At 45.0% G+C, this 16648-nt stretch overlaps 1 protein-coding gene across 1 annotated transcript; it reads left to right on the top strand.

The window, feature by feature from the left end:
* Positions 1 to 528: 528 nt before the first annotated feature.
* LOC126502700 (procathepsin L) lies at positions 529 to 7070 on the top strand. Its single transcript, XM_050143898.1, has 8 exons — positions 529 to 683; positions 1923 to 2059; positions 2617 to 2739; positions 2834 to 2980; positions 3881 to 4105; positions 4296 to 4458; positions 5549 to 5666; positions 6681 to 7070. Exons 2-8 carry the CDS (start codon positions 1934 to 1936, stop codon positions 6781 to 6783), a joined length of 1005 nt encoding a protein of 334 aa, XP_049999855.1. The 5' UTR covers positions 529 to 683; positions 1923 to 1933; the 3' UTR covers positions 6784 to 7070.
* Positions 7071 to 16648: the final 9578 nt, after the last annotated feature.

Below are 16648 nucleotides of genomic sequence, written 5' to 3'. Positions count from 1 at the left end.
TTCCCGCCACACACACACACACACACACACACACACACCATGTGAATAATGTCTTGTAGGTTTGAGAGAAAGGCTGCTAAGGAATAATCCGTGAATAGGTAAGACAGGAAGTACGGTGCTGGGAGAAGCTACGTGTTGATCATGACTTCATCTTATTGGATTTATTTCCCCCATCTCTAGACTTTTCTAAATTCTATGGAAGCCCGCCCAGACTCTTGCCCATGGCTCTGCCTTCTTCCACTTAGACCCAGCCTTATTGTGCGTTAAACAGAAATCACGGGATTATATATAAACTCCCACTCCGCAGATTTTAATCCAAAACTCTTAAAACTAAAAGCAGAAGGGTTGGGTGGATATTCCGCAGCAGACCCTTGTTCCGGAGCTTATCTTTTTGGACCAAGGCACCGCGTGGACCCGGATCCTCCAGGGAGGAGGTCAGCCGGGGGCCCCAGGCGGTCACACAGCAGGACAGGTTAGGACCTGGCGGCGTCACGCGCCTGGAGCCCCGCAGGCTCCGCCCCCAGGCAGACACAGCCAATGGCGGTGCGGGGGCGGACCCTGCCGGGGCCGCAGCCTGGGAGGCTTTAAAGCCCGAGCCCAGCGTTCCTTGGCCAGATTTTCGGACCTCGGCGACCTCCAGAATATTAGTTTGTGGAGTATTCGTAAGTAGCTGGCTGCTCCAGGTGAGTGACCCCAGCGGGCCTAAACGCTGCGCGAGCGGTTATAGGGAGGAAAATGGAGATCCCGGGACCACAGCATCTGCAACCCGTGCTGGGGACCCCAGGTTGGGCCAGGACCTCGGGGTGGGGGATCCCTCGGCCTCCTCGGAGTGACGGAGTCCGTGTTGCCAAGCGGGGTCGTCGCCAGGCCGCTTGACTCTGGGCCTGATGGGACCCGAAGGGGCAGCAGCAGGACCCCCCTGAAGCTGGTCACGGGGGCCCAGGGCTCCCTGTGCCGCCATAACACCCGTGGGCGGTGGCTACGAGGGCGGAGCAGACGACAAGCTCCCCCCACCCCCACCCCCCGGCCCAGCGTGGGCCCCTAACCCGAGCCGGGATCACCCGGGGGAGGGTATCGCCTCGAGGCTTCCATTCTGGAAACTCTGTTCAGACCGGTCCCCAGCTGTGCATTACTTAAAGTGTGAGGGGACTTCTGTAACCCCCGTTTGGGCTCTCTCAACACTGTCAGCACATGACCTGGACCAAGTTGTCCCCTTAAGTTTCTTAGTCATACAGTACCGGGAGACTCAAGACTATCATGCCACTATAATGGAAAAGAGTTTATCCCAGTTTCTATGCCACTTACTTGGCAAGTTTTCATTATCATTATCGACACAGGGTTTCACTGTGTAGCCCTGGTTGTCCAGGAACTCTGTAGACCAGGCTGGCCTCGAACTCAGAGATCCTCCTGTCTCTGCCTCCCGAGTGCTGGGATTAAAGGCATGCACCACCACCACCCCACAAATCGAGTAAATTTCAAAGATTAATTTCTGGCTTGTTTTTCTCCACTCACATCCATACTTATTAACACGTGTAAAGACATTTCTGTTTTATTAAGGTGGTTTTAACTAATATTTTAAATGAACCGGTTTGCTGCTGGCCTAATGGCTCATGACTAAAAATCACAGCGCTTGAGAGATGAGGCCAAATAAGAGTGCAAAGTCTGCCTGAACTACCAGAGATTCTGTCCATGAAAGAAAAATGTTTAAATGTTTAGCCGGGTGGTCGTGGCACGTGCTTTTAATCCCAGAACTCGGGGGAGAGACTAAGACAGGCATATCTGAGTTCAAGGTCAGCCTGGTCTGCAGATTGAGTTCCAGGACAGGCTCCAAAGCTGCAAAGAAACCCTGTCTGAAACCAAAAAAAATTAAAATAAAATAAAAAGGCTTTGTCAGATCCTTATTTCCTCTTTTCCTTCCCTAGGTGTTTGAACCATGAATCATTTACTTCTCCTGGCTGCCCTGTGCTTGGGGACAGCCTTAGCCACTCCAAAATTTAATCACACGTTTAGTGCCCAATGGCACCAGTGGAAGTCTACACACAGAAGGCTGTACGGCACGGTATGTAACGTTTCCAGTGTCTCAAGAGAGTGAGTGGTCCTCCTTGCCCTTGGAAGTTTAATGCTAGACAGTAGTATTCTCTAGAAGCCAGCTCTTAGTGGGAGCATCCCAATCACACACCCACTGTGAACGGAACAGAGCACAAATATCCCTGTTGTATGCTTTCGGGAGGAAAAATGCTTTCGGCGGGTGGGTTGGATTTTTTTAAGACTTATTTATAGACTTACAAAGAGTGTTTTGCTTGCATTTATGTCAGTGTATCCTATGCATCATGGAACTAGAGTTATGGATGGTTGTGACCTGTGTGTGGTGCTGAGAATTAAACCTGGGTCCTCACCCACAAGACAAGTATTCTTAACCACTGAGCCATCTCTCCAGCCCCTTAGCTCCTCCTTGACACTGTCGTGCAACTCACTAGAGACCAGATTGGCCTCAAACTCACAGACATTTGCCTGCCTCTGCCTCCCCAGTACTGAGATTTAAAGACTGCCAACCTACCTGGCTTCCCCTCGATTTTTAACAAAAATAAAAACTGCCAGTTCTATGTTTGCTTCTAGAATGAGGAAGAGTGGAGGAGAGCAGTGTGGGAGAAGAATATGAAGATGATTGAGCTGCACAATGGGGAATACAGTGAGGGGAAACATGGCTTCACCATGGAGATGAACGCCTTTGGGGACATGGTGAGTGTGATGTGATACAAGCTCTCTGTACCTTCTGTTTTCTTTTTACAAAATTATCTCACCTCTTCGACTTTTTCTTTGTCTTTCTCGGAAGACCAATGAGGAGTTCCGGCAGTTGGTGAATGGCTATAAGCACCAGAGGCACAGGAAGGGGAAGGTATTTCAGGAGCCTCTGATGCTTCAGATCCCCAAGTCTGTGGACTGGAGAGAGAAAGGTTGTGTGACTCCCGTGAAGAATCAGGTATGAGGGCTGGGAGACGTCTCAGCTGTGTGAGTGGGAGAACCTGAGTTTTATCCCCACAGCCCACACCTGGGAGAGAGAAAGTTGATGTGGTAGCACTTCGCCAGTAAGTAGGAAGCAAGGCAGATAGGTTCCCAGGGCTTACTGGCCCACCAGCATGGCCAAGTCAATGAGTTCCAGCCAAAAGTGAGACAGCCTGTCTCAGAAAACAAGGTAGATAGTGACTGAGAAGCAATGCCCAAGGTTGGCCTCTGGCATGAACACACACACACACACACCTACCCCTGTCTGCCCCCCAAAAGAATCAGGTGTGACCTTGTCTGGTTCATACCTTTTCCCACAGAATGGCCAAGAAGGATCTGGATTTGCTATAATGCAGTGTGATATGCGAGTTCTTTATTATTATTCTTGGCAGTTTTATACACTCAGCCCCCAACATTCTCCCCTCAACCATATCAGCACCAACACCCCCAACGAGTACCCATCTCACCCTCAGGCCTTTTTGTTCTGTAGCCCCTGGAGTTTAACCAGGGCCACCCAGCCTACCGTGCACACATAGGTGTGGCGTAGCTATCCACCCTCTAGAGCCTGGGCAACTCCATACTGACAGCATCACTGAAGATGATGACTCCCCTCCTCCGGTAGCCACCAACTGCCTGTTGCTCCTGTGCTTTAGCCTGGACCCTACACAGTATTTTGGTCTGTCTGCTCTTGGGCATATTACACCTTTGGAGCGTGAATGGAACAGGATCTCACGATTGCCTAGCCTGGCCCCAAGCTCAGAATCTCCCAAGTGGATTTCGGCCACGCATCGCCACATCCAGCTTCCTGTTTAAAGGCACATGTAAAAGCTGTTAACTATCTTTGTCTTGTAAACCCCTTATCTCTTTCTCTTTCCAGGGCCAGTGTGGTTCATGTTGGGCTTTTAGTGCCAGTGGGGCCCTGGAAGGACAGATGTTCCTTAAGACTGGCAAACTGGTCTCCCTGAGTGAGCAGAACCTTGTGGACTGTTCCCGGGCTGAAGGCAATCAGGGCTGCAATGGTGGCTTGATGGATTATGCCTTCCAGTACATTTTGAACAACAAAGGTCTGGACTCAGAGGAGTCCTATCCCTATGAAGCAAAGGTAATTGGTTTGTTTCCTCTCTGTTTTCAGAAACATTACCAGACATGGTTTTCATAGTTCGTACTTTGTGGATATCTAACAGCCTTTTGTTTTGAGGGTTGGATTGTGAGTATTGACCTGACATTATGAACTGAACATCGCTAAGGTTTTGTTTCTAGTTGTGATCGAGTCTCTCTTTTAACTTTCAAAGGATGGACCTTGTAAGTACAGACCTGAGTTTGCTGTGGCTAATGACACAGGATACGTGGATATCCCTCAGCAAGAGAAGGCTCTCATGAAGGCCGTGGCAACTGTGGGGCCTATTGCTGTGGCAATGGATGCAAGCCATCCGTCTTTCCAGTTCTATCGCTCAGGTAATTGTTAGAATTAGTGCCACCCTGCCTTTGCAGATGAGCTTTGCTTTCTAGGACTGATGGGGATTTTGAGTCTACATTTAATGTACAGATGTTTCTCTTTGATCGGTTGGGCATTTTCAAGGTTTCTTAATTATGCTGGGGACAGTGGTGCATGTAAGTGCAGGTGCCCTCGGTCCTGAAGCATCAGATCCCTTGGAACTGGAGTGAGGCAATTGTAAGCCACCCAGTGGGTGCTGGAACCAGACTCAGGTTCCCTGCCAGAGCAGTGGATACACGTAACTGCCGAGACATCTCTCCAGCACCCTCTCTTTAAATCTTGATGCGTTTATTTGGGGATGAGTGTGACCGCTATGCATGCACATGGAGGTGCGAAGACAACTTGCAGGAGTCGTTCCTTCCCACTGTGTGCACCCCGGAATCAGACTCAGGCCCTGAGCCTTTTTAACAAGCACCTTTACCTGATAAGCCATCCCACCATCTGAAATGTTTCTTTAAAGATTATCAATTACTTCTATAGATAGACCCTAATTTACCTAACTCTTCTCCAATAGCTGGATCTTTTTCCAAAAGATTTATTGCTGTAATTAGAACTTTTAAGGAGCCTGTCGTTCAATAGAGGAAAAGGGGGAGAGAGCTTGTTCATCCTTGTTTTAGATTTAAGAGTAGCAGGGTTTATGATTTTGGTATGCTAGCTAGAAGATGGATCCTATCTCCATAGGCTTTACAACAATAGGATTTTCTTTTATAATTCATTCCTGTAATCCCAGCTCTCAGGAGGCAGAGACAGGATCAAGTCAGGCCCATCCTTGGCTCCATAGCCTGTTGGAGGTCAGCTTGAACTACATCAAACCTGTCAGATACTGAGACAGGATTTCACTATTGTCGACCAGGCTGGCATAGAGACCTTCTCTGCTGTGCTGGGATTAGGGCATGCACCACCTCACCCAACATGACCACTACTATTTTTTGAGTAGTATCTTCCAGTCAAATTTGGGACTTTGGGATCTGTGACATTGTGGGGGACAAGGTGGGTCACAATCCCGTGGTGACTGGGACCTCTCACCAAGTGTTCATTTCACTCTGCCAGGCATCTACTATGAACCAGACTGTAGCAGCAAGGAACTCGACCACGGGGTTCTGGTGGTTGGCTATGGATTTGAAGGAACAGATTCAGCTAAGAATAAATTTTGGATTGTCAAGAACAGGTAAGACTCAAAATGTTGTATTTTAAATTGAAAAGGGAATTCTTTTAGGGTTTTCAATATTTAGATGCAAGTTCACAGACATTCAAATTTTAAAATCCTGGACTTCTTACAGAGTGAAGGGTTTGTGTTTTAGATTCTGTTCTTTTGTTTTTTGTTTTTTTGTTTTTTTCGAGGCAGGGTTTCTCTGTGGTTTGGGAGCCTGTCCTGGTGTGTTTTAGATTCTGAACTAAGCTTGTGGAGGAGATTCTTACATATTTGTAACAATGAATTTCCAAATTTGGCTTAAATTTCAATAAGCCTATGAGACCTGTGTGATTTCAGCATGCTTTTCTGTAGTCTTCAAGAGATGGCCAGCAGAAACCTTAGCCCATCTCCCTGTATTATCTTCATTTTGCTCTCAGCAGCCTTAAAGCCTGTCAAAATTAAGTCTCACAACTAATTATCTTTCACTGAGATAAAACATAACATTGGTTGTGGAGACATCATTCTGTTAAAATCTAGTTTGCCTCAATGATGTATCTTGCCCAGAATATGCAGAACTGTGGGTTCAGTCTCTAGCACCACCATGTAACACCTGGTATGATATGGTTGGACCTTGACCCAATACTGGAGGTCAAGGTCCAAGTATTCAAGGGCATCCTCTTAGGGAACCAGTGAGGTTAACTTTGGCTACACAAAACCCTATCTCAAAATAAGTGAGGGGCTGAGGCAGTGACTTGTCACCCAGTCCTGTGGACCTATGTTCGTATCCCCAGCACCCTCAAAAGCCGTGTACTGCAACACACACTGTACCCCCAGGGCTGGCCATCAGGGGGCTGTGAGCTCTGGATTCAGTGGGAGATCCTATCAAAAAAGTGAAAGAAGGAGATGAAGGCACCAGCATTGACAGTAAACAGGGATGAATGCCTCTGTGTATTTTATGTGTAGATCTTAGAGCACTCAGCGCTAAGTTCAGTCCTACTTTTTCAAGTGTTAATTATTAATCATTCTCATGTTTTCTTGAATCTCTTTCAGCTGGGGTCCTGAATGGGGTATGGACGGCTTCGTCCACATAGCCAAAGACAGGAACAACCATTGTGGACTTGCTACTGCGGCCAGCTACCCTACCGTGAATTGATGGGGATTGGTAATGAAAGACTCCTGGACACTGCGTCCAAAGGGATGTATCTTAAAACTGACCAAACCCTTACTGAGACCATAGTACTTGAATCACTGAAGATCCAAGTCATGATTTGAATTCTGTGACATTTTTACCTGGGTTAAATGTTACCACTACTTAAACTACTCTACACACAGCTTTATAATATTGAACACTCATTGCTTAATTCTGAGTCTGGAATATTTGTTTTATAAAGGATGTACAAAGAGTTCTTTAGCTTTTAAAATAAATTTCAGTTCAGTGTATGTAGGTGGGACTTCCTTTTGTAATGTGCTGACAAGTGTTTGGGGCTAAAGACTGGCTTGGAGTGTTGTGGTACAGCATGGAAAACGTGACCGGTGCTGCTGGACTTTCTGATTTTAAAGATAATAGATTTAACCTCAGCTTCCCATCAGGAATATGATAAGTTAGCTATGGGGTAATTGTTTGTTTGTTTACACCTTCATTTTCTGTTTCTGTGTGTGTGTGTTAGATGTGATGCATGCATGCTGCAATGTGTGAGGTCAGAGCCTAACTTGGAGGAGTCAGTTCTTCTACAGTGTTTGTCCTAGGGATCAAAATCAGGTTGTGAGACCACAATGCCTTTACCACGGAGCTGTCTTGCCAGCCCCACTTGTTTTAAGTGGCATATAATTACATATGTTTTTGAAATACAATAAAATGTTTTGATACATGTATAATATGAACTGATCAGATAGGGCTAATAAGCTTACCTCAAATATTTTATCACTTTATTTAACTTTTTTAGCTGTTTTTTTAAAGTTCACAGTATGTTACTATTAGAGACAGTCTTATTTATAAACCATAGTCTGGCCTTAAACCCATGATCCTTCTCCTTCATCCTTCTAAGGGCTAAAATAACAAGCATGTATTATACCCAGTCTCAACTCATATCTGGAAAAACTTGACAAATCCAGAAGAATAAGAGCAAATTGTTCTACCCAGTGGTTCTCAATCTTCCTCATATTGTGACCCTTCAATATAGTTCCTCATGTTGTGGTGACCCCCCCCCCACCATAAAAGTATTTTTATTGCTACTTCATAATGTGATAACCCCCAAGGCTGTTCTAGAGTACGCAGACTCAGATGTGCAGGTTTTACGCGTTAGAAGGTTGCTTCCCTGCCTGGAAGGGGCTAGGTGTGACAAGGTTGAGGTGCTAGTTACAGGCAAAGACCACAGTACTGCTTCGAAGTTCAAGAAAAGACCAGACACAGGTGGCTTGCAGGCTCCCGGGAAACCTCATGCTGCCCAGGATTGGCAAGAGCACATTGAGCAGTTGTGATTAACATCTAGGTATTTGTAACCAGAAGTGTGTTCAAGGTCACTGAGGAATCAGGTGAGACCACAAAAGTTGTTCTCTGGCTTTGAGAACCTAACCTAATCCCTGACTTAATAAACTTGGAAGGGGATAAAATAGACAAACATAGTCAACACAGCTAGTAAGTGTGGCTAAAACAGTATTTTTTGTTTTTGTTGGTTTGGTTTGTTTGTTTCTTGGTATTACCTTTTATTTTTTACATATCAACCCCAAATCCCCCTCCCTCTTGTTCCCTCTCCTCCCCTCCCCACACCCCATCTGCTCCTCAGAGGGTAAGGCCTCCCCTGGGAAGTCAACAAAATCTGTTTTTAATACAGTCTCTATGTAGCCCTGGCTGTCCTAGAGCCCCAAACTTCCAGATCCACCTGCCTCTTCCACCCAATTGCTGGGATTAAAGATATATGGAACTAGGCAGACGATGGTGGCACATGCCTTTTTTATCCTAGTACTTGGGAGGTAGAGGCCGCGGATCTCTGAGTTCGGATCTGAGTTTGAGGCCAGCCTGGTCTATAAGAGCTAGTTCCAGGGCAGGCTTCAAAGCTACACAGAAAAATTCTTGTCTTGAAAAACAAAACAAAAAAGATGTACACCACTATGTCCAACAATATTATTTAAAAGACAGTGAAAATATTCCTTGTGTATGTGTGAAATGTGTATGTCCTCGGTCAAATAAAGAAATGCAGGTGATAAACGGGTGAAATACTTACCAAAGACACAAGTTGTGACAGAAATGGGTGATGAGAAACAGGAATGAGATACTATGAGGTGACATTTTTTTTTTTTGTTTTTCGAGACAGGGTTTCTCTGTAGATTTGTAGCCTGTCCTGGCACTAGCTCTTGTAGACCAGGCTGGCTCAAACTCAGAGATCCGCCTGCCTCTGCCTCCCCGGTGATATGATATGTCTAGATCTTAAATTTCTTTAATTTTTTATTACACATTTTGAGGAGGAATGTATGTGGCTCACACATGTTCATGCATATGGCAGTTGGAGGACAAGCTGTGGGAGTCATTGTTCTACCATAAAAATGATAGAGATTGAATTCAGATTATTCTCCGCTACAAGTCTTTATTTTAAAAAAAAATATTTAAAAAAAAACCTCTTTTCTCCTTTTACATGCCAAAACCATTTCCCACCCCCTCCCCTCCTGCTCTCTCTGCCTTCTCCCCCACCCCCATCCACTCCTCAAAGAAGGTAAGACTTCCCATGGGGGAGTGAACAGAGTCTAGCGCATTGTTTTGAGGGTCAGCTACAAGTCTTCACACTCAGAGCCAGCGCTGGGGTGTGGAAATCAGGTTGAGTTGACCTGCTGAGCTGTCTTTCTGGGTCAGAAAGAGAAAGTTCTACCCAGTTCTCCACGGCAGTGTAATTCAACATTGACAGTAGACTGCTGGACAGACCCTAGACTCTGGGGAAAATGTGAACACTAAATTGGGTTAATATGTGGTAGCTTATTTAAACACAATTTCAAGGTTGGCTGAGCAGAGCCCTCCGATGTCTTGAACTATGATACATGAAGGTTTTGTCATTTCCAAAAGCTTTAAATAAACTTTCAGATGACAAGCCACATTTGTCATCTGAAAACTGTTTTTAAAAGGGTTAGTTTGTTAGGCAATGTTGGCGCACACCCTTAATCCCAGCATTCTGGAGTCAGGGACAACAGGTTCTCTGAGTTCAAGGCCAGCCTGGTCTACAAGAGAGTTTCAGGACCTACAGAGAAATCGTGTGTGTGTGTGTGTGTGTGTGTGTGTGTGTGTGTGTGTGTGTGTGTGTGTGAAGGCCAGATGAGGACATCAGATTCCCTGGAGCTGATATTTTAAACAGTCTGATGGGTACTGGGAACCACACTCAGTTCCTCTGAGTTAAGGTTTCTGCTGTGAAGAGACAGCATGACCTCAGCAAGTCAACAACACCCTTAATCCCAGCACTCTGACACAGACAGATCTCTGAGTTCAAGGCCAATCTGGTCTATAAGAGCTAGTTCTTAGAACAGGCTCCAAAGCTACACAGAGAAACTTTGTCTCTAAAAATAAAGTAAAAAGTCCTTCTGCATTGATTGGCCTGTGATAGGGCAGAATAGAGCTAGGCAGGGAAAACTAAACTAAATGCTGGGAGAAAGAAGGATTCAGAAAAGCCATGCAGCCCCACCGGAACCGGACGGAACTTTACCCGGTAAGCCATAGCCCTGTGGAGATGCGCAGATTACTAGAAATAGGTTAACCAAAGATTTAAGAGCTAGCCAATAAGTTGGAGCTAATAGACCAAGCAGTGATTTAAATAATATAGTTTCTGTGTGGTTATTTCAGGTCTGGGCAGCCGAGAACAAACAAGCGGCCTCCCCTTACAGGAGACAGCATTTAGTTGAGGTTCAGTCCATTATTAAGGTGTGACATGGTGGCCTACAGGCAGACATGGTACTAGGGGAGCAGCTGAGAGTCCTACATCTTGCAGGAAGCGAACTGAGATTCTGGACAATATCTTGAGCACTCCCTGAATGTTTTTCAAAGATATTGATAGGCATGAAAAATCAAGTCAGAAGCACAAACCTACAGTAGAGTTTTCTAGCATCTAAGTATCATAATGTATATTTAACTCTTGACTTTTGGGGCACTCACCACCCAGTTCCCCCCCCAAAATATCATACATGGAGGCTTATTCATTATGAATGCCTAGCCTTCGCTTGGCTTGTTTCTTGCCAGCTTATCTTAAATTAACTCATTTACCTTTTATCTCTGGGCCTTTATCTTTCTTCTGTGTATCTTTACTTCTTCCTCTGTGGGTACCTAGGTGACTGGCCCCTGACCTCCTCCTCTCCTAGTCTCTCTTCTCCCAGATTTCTCCTATTTATACTCTGCCTGCCAGCCCCGCCTGTCCTTGCTACTGCCTTGGTATTGGCCATTCAACTCTTTATTAGGACCATCAGGTGTTTTAGACAGGCAAAGAATCACAGCTTCACAGTTAATCAAATGCAGCATAACAAAAGTCACATACCTTAAAATAATATTCCCCAACAGTTAAATTACAATTGAAGTCTAGAAAGGTGGAAAATGATTGCATATCAAGATAACCAGCTCAGGTCACAGGGTAAGTTATGACACAGGCATCTTAGAATAGGGAGGGGCTTAGAGTAAATAGGAAGCCCCCATAGCACGTGGATGTCTTGTTTGTGTTTTACCTTTGGCGTTTAAAATTAATTCTTGTCAGGTGGTGGTGGTACACACCTTTAATCCCAGCACTCGGGAGGCAGAGGCATACAGATCTCTGAGTTCAAGGCCAGTCTGGTCTACAAGAGTGAGTTCCAGGACAGGCTCCAAAGCTACACAGAGAAACCCTGTCTCGAAAGAAATAAATTTAATCCTTTATTATATTTATTTACTGGAGGTGGAGCATGCATGTTGTAGTTTTGACTATCTCTTACATTTGAATGCTTGCTTGGTCTGAAGTTGGTGGAAGTTTGGGAAGGATTAGGAGGTGTGGCCTTGTTGGAGGTGTGTCAAGGGGACTGAAGGGCTTCTGAAGCCTATGCCAATCCAGTTAGCTCTTTATTCCTCCTAGTTGTTAGCTCAACACATAAGCTTTTATCAAGTGCTCCAGTGCCATCCCTGCCTGCCTGCTGCCATGCTTCCTGCCATGGTGTCCTGGACTAACCTGAGATTGTAAGCAAGCCTCTAATTAACTGCTTTTATAACTTGCCTTATTTATGTTTTATCATGGCAATAAAAATAATGAAGAAGTAAACATTGAAATATATAAATGTTCCTTATTCTCCATTTTTAAATGAAGGCATTACCAGAACTGGCCCTACTTCCTACATTTTAAAACTTTTTTTTTTTTTTTTTTTTTTTTTTTTTTTTTTTTTTTTTTTTTTTTGAATGGGGAGTGCTACTTCGTTTTTTTTCAAGACAGGGTTTTTCAGTAGCTATGGAGCCAGTCCTGGAATTCTCTCTTGTAGACCAGGCTGGCCTCGCACTCACAGATCCTGTGCCTCTGCCTCCCAAGTGCTGGGATTAAAGGTGTGCACCACCACCGCCTGGCTCATTTTAAAACTTTTGTAATTCTTGTTACTTACATTGAAATGTGTGTTAGACACCTAGGCAACAACTCTGAGCTGCCTCTGGGGATGAAAGAATTAAATGAATAGTCATGATTCCTCCCAACCTACACATGGCCACTTGTTTGGATAACACTGTGTGGCCACAGGGGAAGGCCAGCAGATACCTATAGTCAGAAATGCTCTCCTGTGATGTCATCTCCCACCCACCCATTTTTTTTCTTCTGCTCCTTCCAAGTTTCTGAGCAGTCAAACCCTCAGCCACAGACCATGAAATCAGTATATAGATGTGTCTAGTCATTTCCTTCTGAGCAAAATGAATTACAGGGCTCCCCTCACCCTGTCCTGTAGGAACATTCCAGACAAGCAATGTAGGACCGCCACTGTCACTCTGGTGCTGTACGAATAGCGCTACAAACCCACTGGATCCAAGTTTTCTCTTAATTATCGAGAGCTTTCCATGATACCCTGCTTGTAGCTAAAGTGACAGGACCAAGGGTCATCAGCCTTTAAAACATGTTCCTGCATTACTTATCGGTACTTCATCAAGCTCAACCATATATGCACCACTTCCATCAATCAAATTTTAGGTCATGGTGGATCACACGATACTGAATTTATGGCAAACAACTTGCTTCACAGGGTAACTAAGATGTCACATGACCCAAAACAGAACTGACCTGGAGACATAGCATGGTGGGTAAAACCACTTGCCATGGAAGGGCAAGAAGTTGAGTCCAGATTCCCGAAAGCATATACAAAATCAGGTAAAGTAGCACGTGCCTCTAATTCCAGAGCTTCTACAGTCAGATAGACCAGAATCCCCAGTAGCTCCCAGGTATCATAGGTATACGCCCACACACACCCCGCTTTTAATGAGATACTAGAGACCAACCTAGGGACTTCGTGTGTGCTAGGCAAGTCCTCTACCAACTGAGCTATGATTCCAGTTCAGAGGAGTATTTTTACACTTTTTTTTAATCCATAATTGCTGGTTGAAGTGCTCTTTTGATGGTCACCTAAAAACCCTCATCAAATAATTATAATATCTTATCTGTCTTGGCATTGCTGTCTACTGGCATTTCTTCTTATTCTTGTGATGTTGCTGATTCTTAGTGTAGCACATGACTTTGCTGTATCCTACAGACAGAGGCTGTGGATCCTAACTGCCTTTAACAGCAACAGCTCAAAGGTCAGGCGTGTGTGTTTGTTCAGCTTCCTGGTTAAGCTTCTCCAAACCATCCAGACGGACAAAAAAAAAAAAAAAAAAAAGGGCCCTGACTCACGTTGCATAGCTGCAGAGGGTGGGGTGAAAGTTCAAACCTCCCTCCCCCACAGTCACCTTCCCGGTAAACTGGGGCAGTGACTCAGGCAGTGGCCTTATTGACTCTGAACTAGATTGTGTGATCTTCTGTGTGGTAAGCTCCATTCTACCTCCTTGTGATGCCAAAGAAAACTGGTCCGCTTTGTTAAGAATTTCTCCTAACACGAGCTCCCAATCAAGTCAAATCACAACAAGCCAAATTAAAAATATCCAGGTTTAATGGGATTCCTGTGCTCTGGGGTGTCCCAGAGGGAGAATGGGGCGGGGGAACCACGCATTTCTCTTCTGGGAGCTCACTTAAATACCCTATGGGAGAGCAGGGTGGTGGTGGCGCACGCCTTTAATCCCAGCACTCGGGAGGCAGAGGCAGGCAGATCTCTGTGAGTTCGAGACCAGCGTGGTCTACAGAGCGAGTTCCAGGACAGGCTCCAAAGCCACAGAGAAACCCTGTCTCGAAAAAAGAAAGAAAGAAAGAAAGAAAGAAAGAAAGAAAGAAAGAAAGAAAGAAAGAAAGAAAGAAAGAAAGACAGAAAGAAAGCCTATGGGAGTGGTACTGCCCCTTCCCAGGGAGGGGTCAGGACCTGGCATGCTGGGATTTAGAATCCAGACCGATACAATTCCCAGACCCGGGGGCTGGGGGGCTATGCTCCCAATTTAGCAAGCTTCCCAGATGGTCTTGACAGCCGGAGTTGGAGGCGCGAAGCCTAATTTGAAGCTAGCTTTGCCTTATACTGCCTATCAGTATAAATTAATGTTGGGTGGGGACAGAGGCTCGGCTGCCCACTAACACTGCCCTGGTGGAGAATCCAAGTCCTGCCTGCTTCAGGCAGGGAACAGAACCTCAGCTCCTTCAACACTACCTTGCAAATTCAGATTCCGTGTTCACTTCTTCCAAAGTGGAAAGAAGATCAGCGCCACTTGGGTTTGCTAACACCGTTTGACTAGAGAATGGGGGTTGAGTGGTTTCTTGCTTCTGCCAGGGAAAGGCTTCTGTAGTGCTCTGTCTGCCTCACGTCAAAGGCATGCAGAAACCTGAGCAGTTCAGTCCCTGCTCTCACCTCCATTTTCATCGATTCAGGAGGTCTCTGGACGGTCCTTCCATGTAGGCTTCAGGGTCCTATGTTTATGGTTTAGTTTCCAGGGTCTTTTATTTGTACGAAGCACTGAGGAGCGGGGCTACTCTGTCTTTGAAGATCCAGAAGTCTTACTAGCTTTTGTCATTAGAGTTGGATGATAACAACGCCACATTATGAATAGTGGTGAGTGACTGTGTCCAACTTCCCATGGCCTAAGGCTGTTTCCATTGGGTAAATAGAGTAAAATAGAAATTAAGTCATTTCTATTTTAAAAATTCAAGATCCGTTAACCTTTCTTATAATTTTCAGTATTCTTTTCTCCACAGAGACCCATCGAAGGCAAATTGACTGGGGCTGGGATGTAGCTCAGCTGGTAAAATATCTCACCAAGGAATGAGGATGAATTTGATCCCCCAGCACCCACGTTAAAAACAACAACAACAACAAAAACACCCAGATGCAAAGGCAGCAAGTGCCTATAATCCGAGAGCCTGGAGGTATGGAGATCAGCAGATCCTTAAAGCCCACTGGCCAACCAGTCTTGTCTTTTAGAAAGTTCTAGGTTCAAGACCATGTGTCAAAAAAATAAGGTGAAGGCTGGCAAGGTATCTCAACAGGCAAAGGCATCTGCTGCCAGATGTGAAGAGCCCTCTTCCATGTTTTGTTCCCTAACCTGCAGATGTGTGAGCCATGACATGCATTCATGTGCACACACACATACACACAAAGCTAAAGATGAAAATGTACTGTATATTATTATACCCACAAAACACATTACAACCTGGTATAGTTTATTTCACCAATGCAAAATTGGTTCAATATTTGAAAGTCAATTAATGTTATCTGAAAATTTGATAAGGCAAAACACATGATTGTGACAGCTGGTGTAGGGAAAACACAAGACTGCATCCGATATCCACTCAGTCATAACTGTCAGCAAACTGTAAACAGCAGGGCCCCTCCAGCCCGATAAGGAGAAGCTACAAATAAAGCCGAATGTCTCTGTGCTTTTTCTTTACTACCAAACTAAGGCAAATGTGCCAGTTCTCCTTTGGATTCATAAAATATTGCAGCCTAAGAGACCAGTCCCAGGACTGCACCAGGGCTGCAGGAAGGATGCCTTCAGTGTAGCAGGACATAAAAACTTTTATATGTATCTGAGGGAAAAGGACTCATATACGCAATCTGCAGGTCATGTGCTTTATTCTTTCCGGCTCTAATTCCCCCTCGATTCTATGTTTACACAGCTTATATATGCTTCAACAACAAACTTTAGGTGATAAAAAGGGTTACAAAAGCTGTTTCTCAGGGTCATAATGCATTCCTTGAGTAAACAATAAGGGACACCTGCAAAATAAACCGGTCAGCTTTCTCATTAGCAGGCAGGTGTAAAGGGGAGTTCAGCTGTAATCTTAACTCTTTTTTTTACACAGGCAATAGCGAGTAAAACAGGTGTGGTAGTACAATCCTGTAATTCAAGCACTCAGGTGGCAGAGGCAGGATGATCATAGATTCAAAGTCATTCTCCACTATGGAGTTCAGGGTTAGCCTGGGATGATCTGTTTGTTTTGTTTGTTTTGGGGGGGTGGTGTTTTGAGACAGGGTTTTTCTGTGTAGCTTCGGAGCCTCTCATGGCACTCACTTTGTAGACCAGGCTGACCTTGAACTCACAGAGGTCCACCTGCCTCTGCCTCTCAAGTGCTGCCTGGGATGATCTGTACAAGCCCTTCTCAGAAATAAATTAATTAATGGGTTCCATAATGCTATTCCTGTGTTAAATGTAACAATTAATAAAATAAAACAAGGACTCAAAGGTACCAGTGAGTTGTATATACAAGTAGTTCATCCATGTGGAATTTACCCATATGCTTCCACGACATAACCATCAGCAGACTTCCCAGATCCACGGAGAGCCACTTTACAGCGGGGAGAAAAAGCATTGGGATAGTTAATAGATAGACTTGAAATGTGTGGAGTGTCACCTAAAAGTGAGTGATTACTGTATCACAACCCTATTCAGGGAAAAAAGGCTCTGAGAGACTGTGATAATATAT

Source organism: Alexandromys fortis, unplaced genomic scaffold (genome assembly GCF_014885135.2).
Source record: "Alexandromys fortis isolate MF-2015 unplaced genomic scaffold, M_Fortis_MF-2015_v1.1 scaffold_1, whole genome shotgun sequence".
Taxonomy (NCBI): Eukaryota; Metazoa; Chordata; class Mammalia; order Rodentia; family Cricetidae; genus Alexandromys; species Alexandromys fortis.
Note: the sequence above shows the minus strand (reverse complement) of the source record. Positions and strands in the feature narration are given on the sequence as shown.

What these genes read in the sequence shown, in the direction of transcription:
- LOC126502700 (XM_050143898.1), top strand. Translation starts at nt 1,934, where the DNA reads ATGAATCATTTACTTCTCCTGGCTGCCCTGTGCTTGGGGACAGCCTTA. An exon ending in TGAACGCCTTTGGGGACATG is followed by an intron (nt 2,740 to 2,833) that starts GTGAGTGTGATG and finishes CTTTCTCGGAAG; the next exon opens with ACCAATGAGGAGTTCCGGCA. An exon ending in TGACTCCCGTGAAGAATCAG is followed by an intron (nt 2,981 to 3,880) that starts GTATGAGGGCTG and finishes TTCTCTTTCCAG; the next exon opens with GGCCAGTGTGGTTCATGTTG.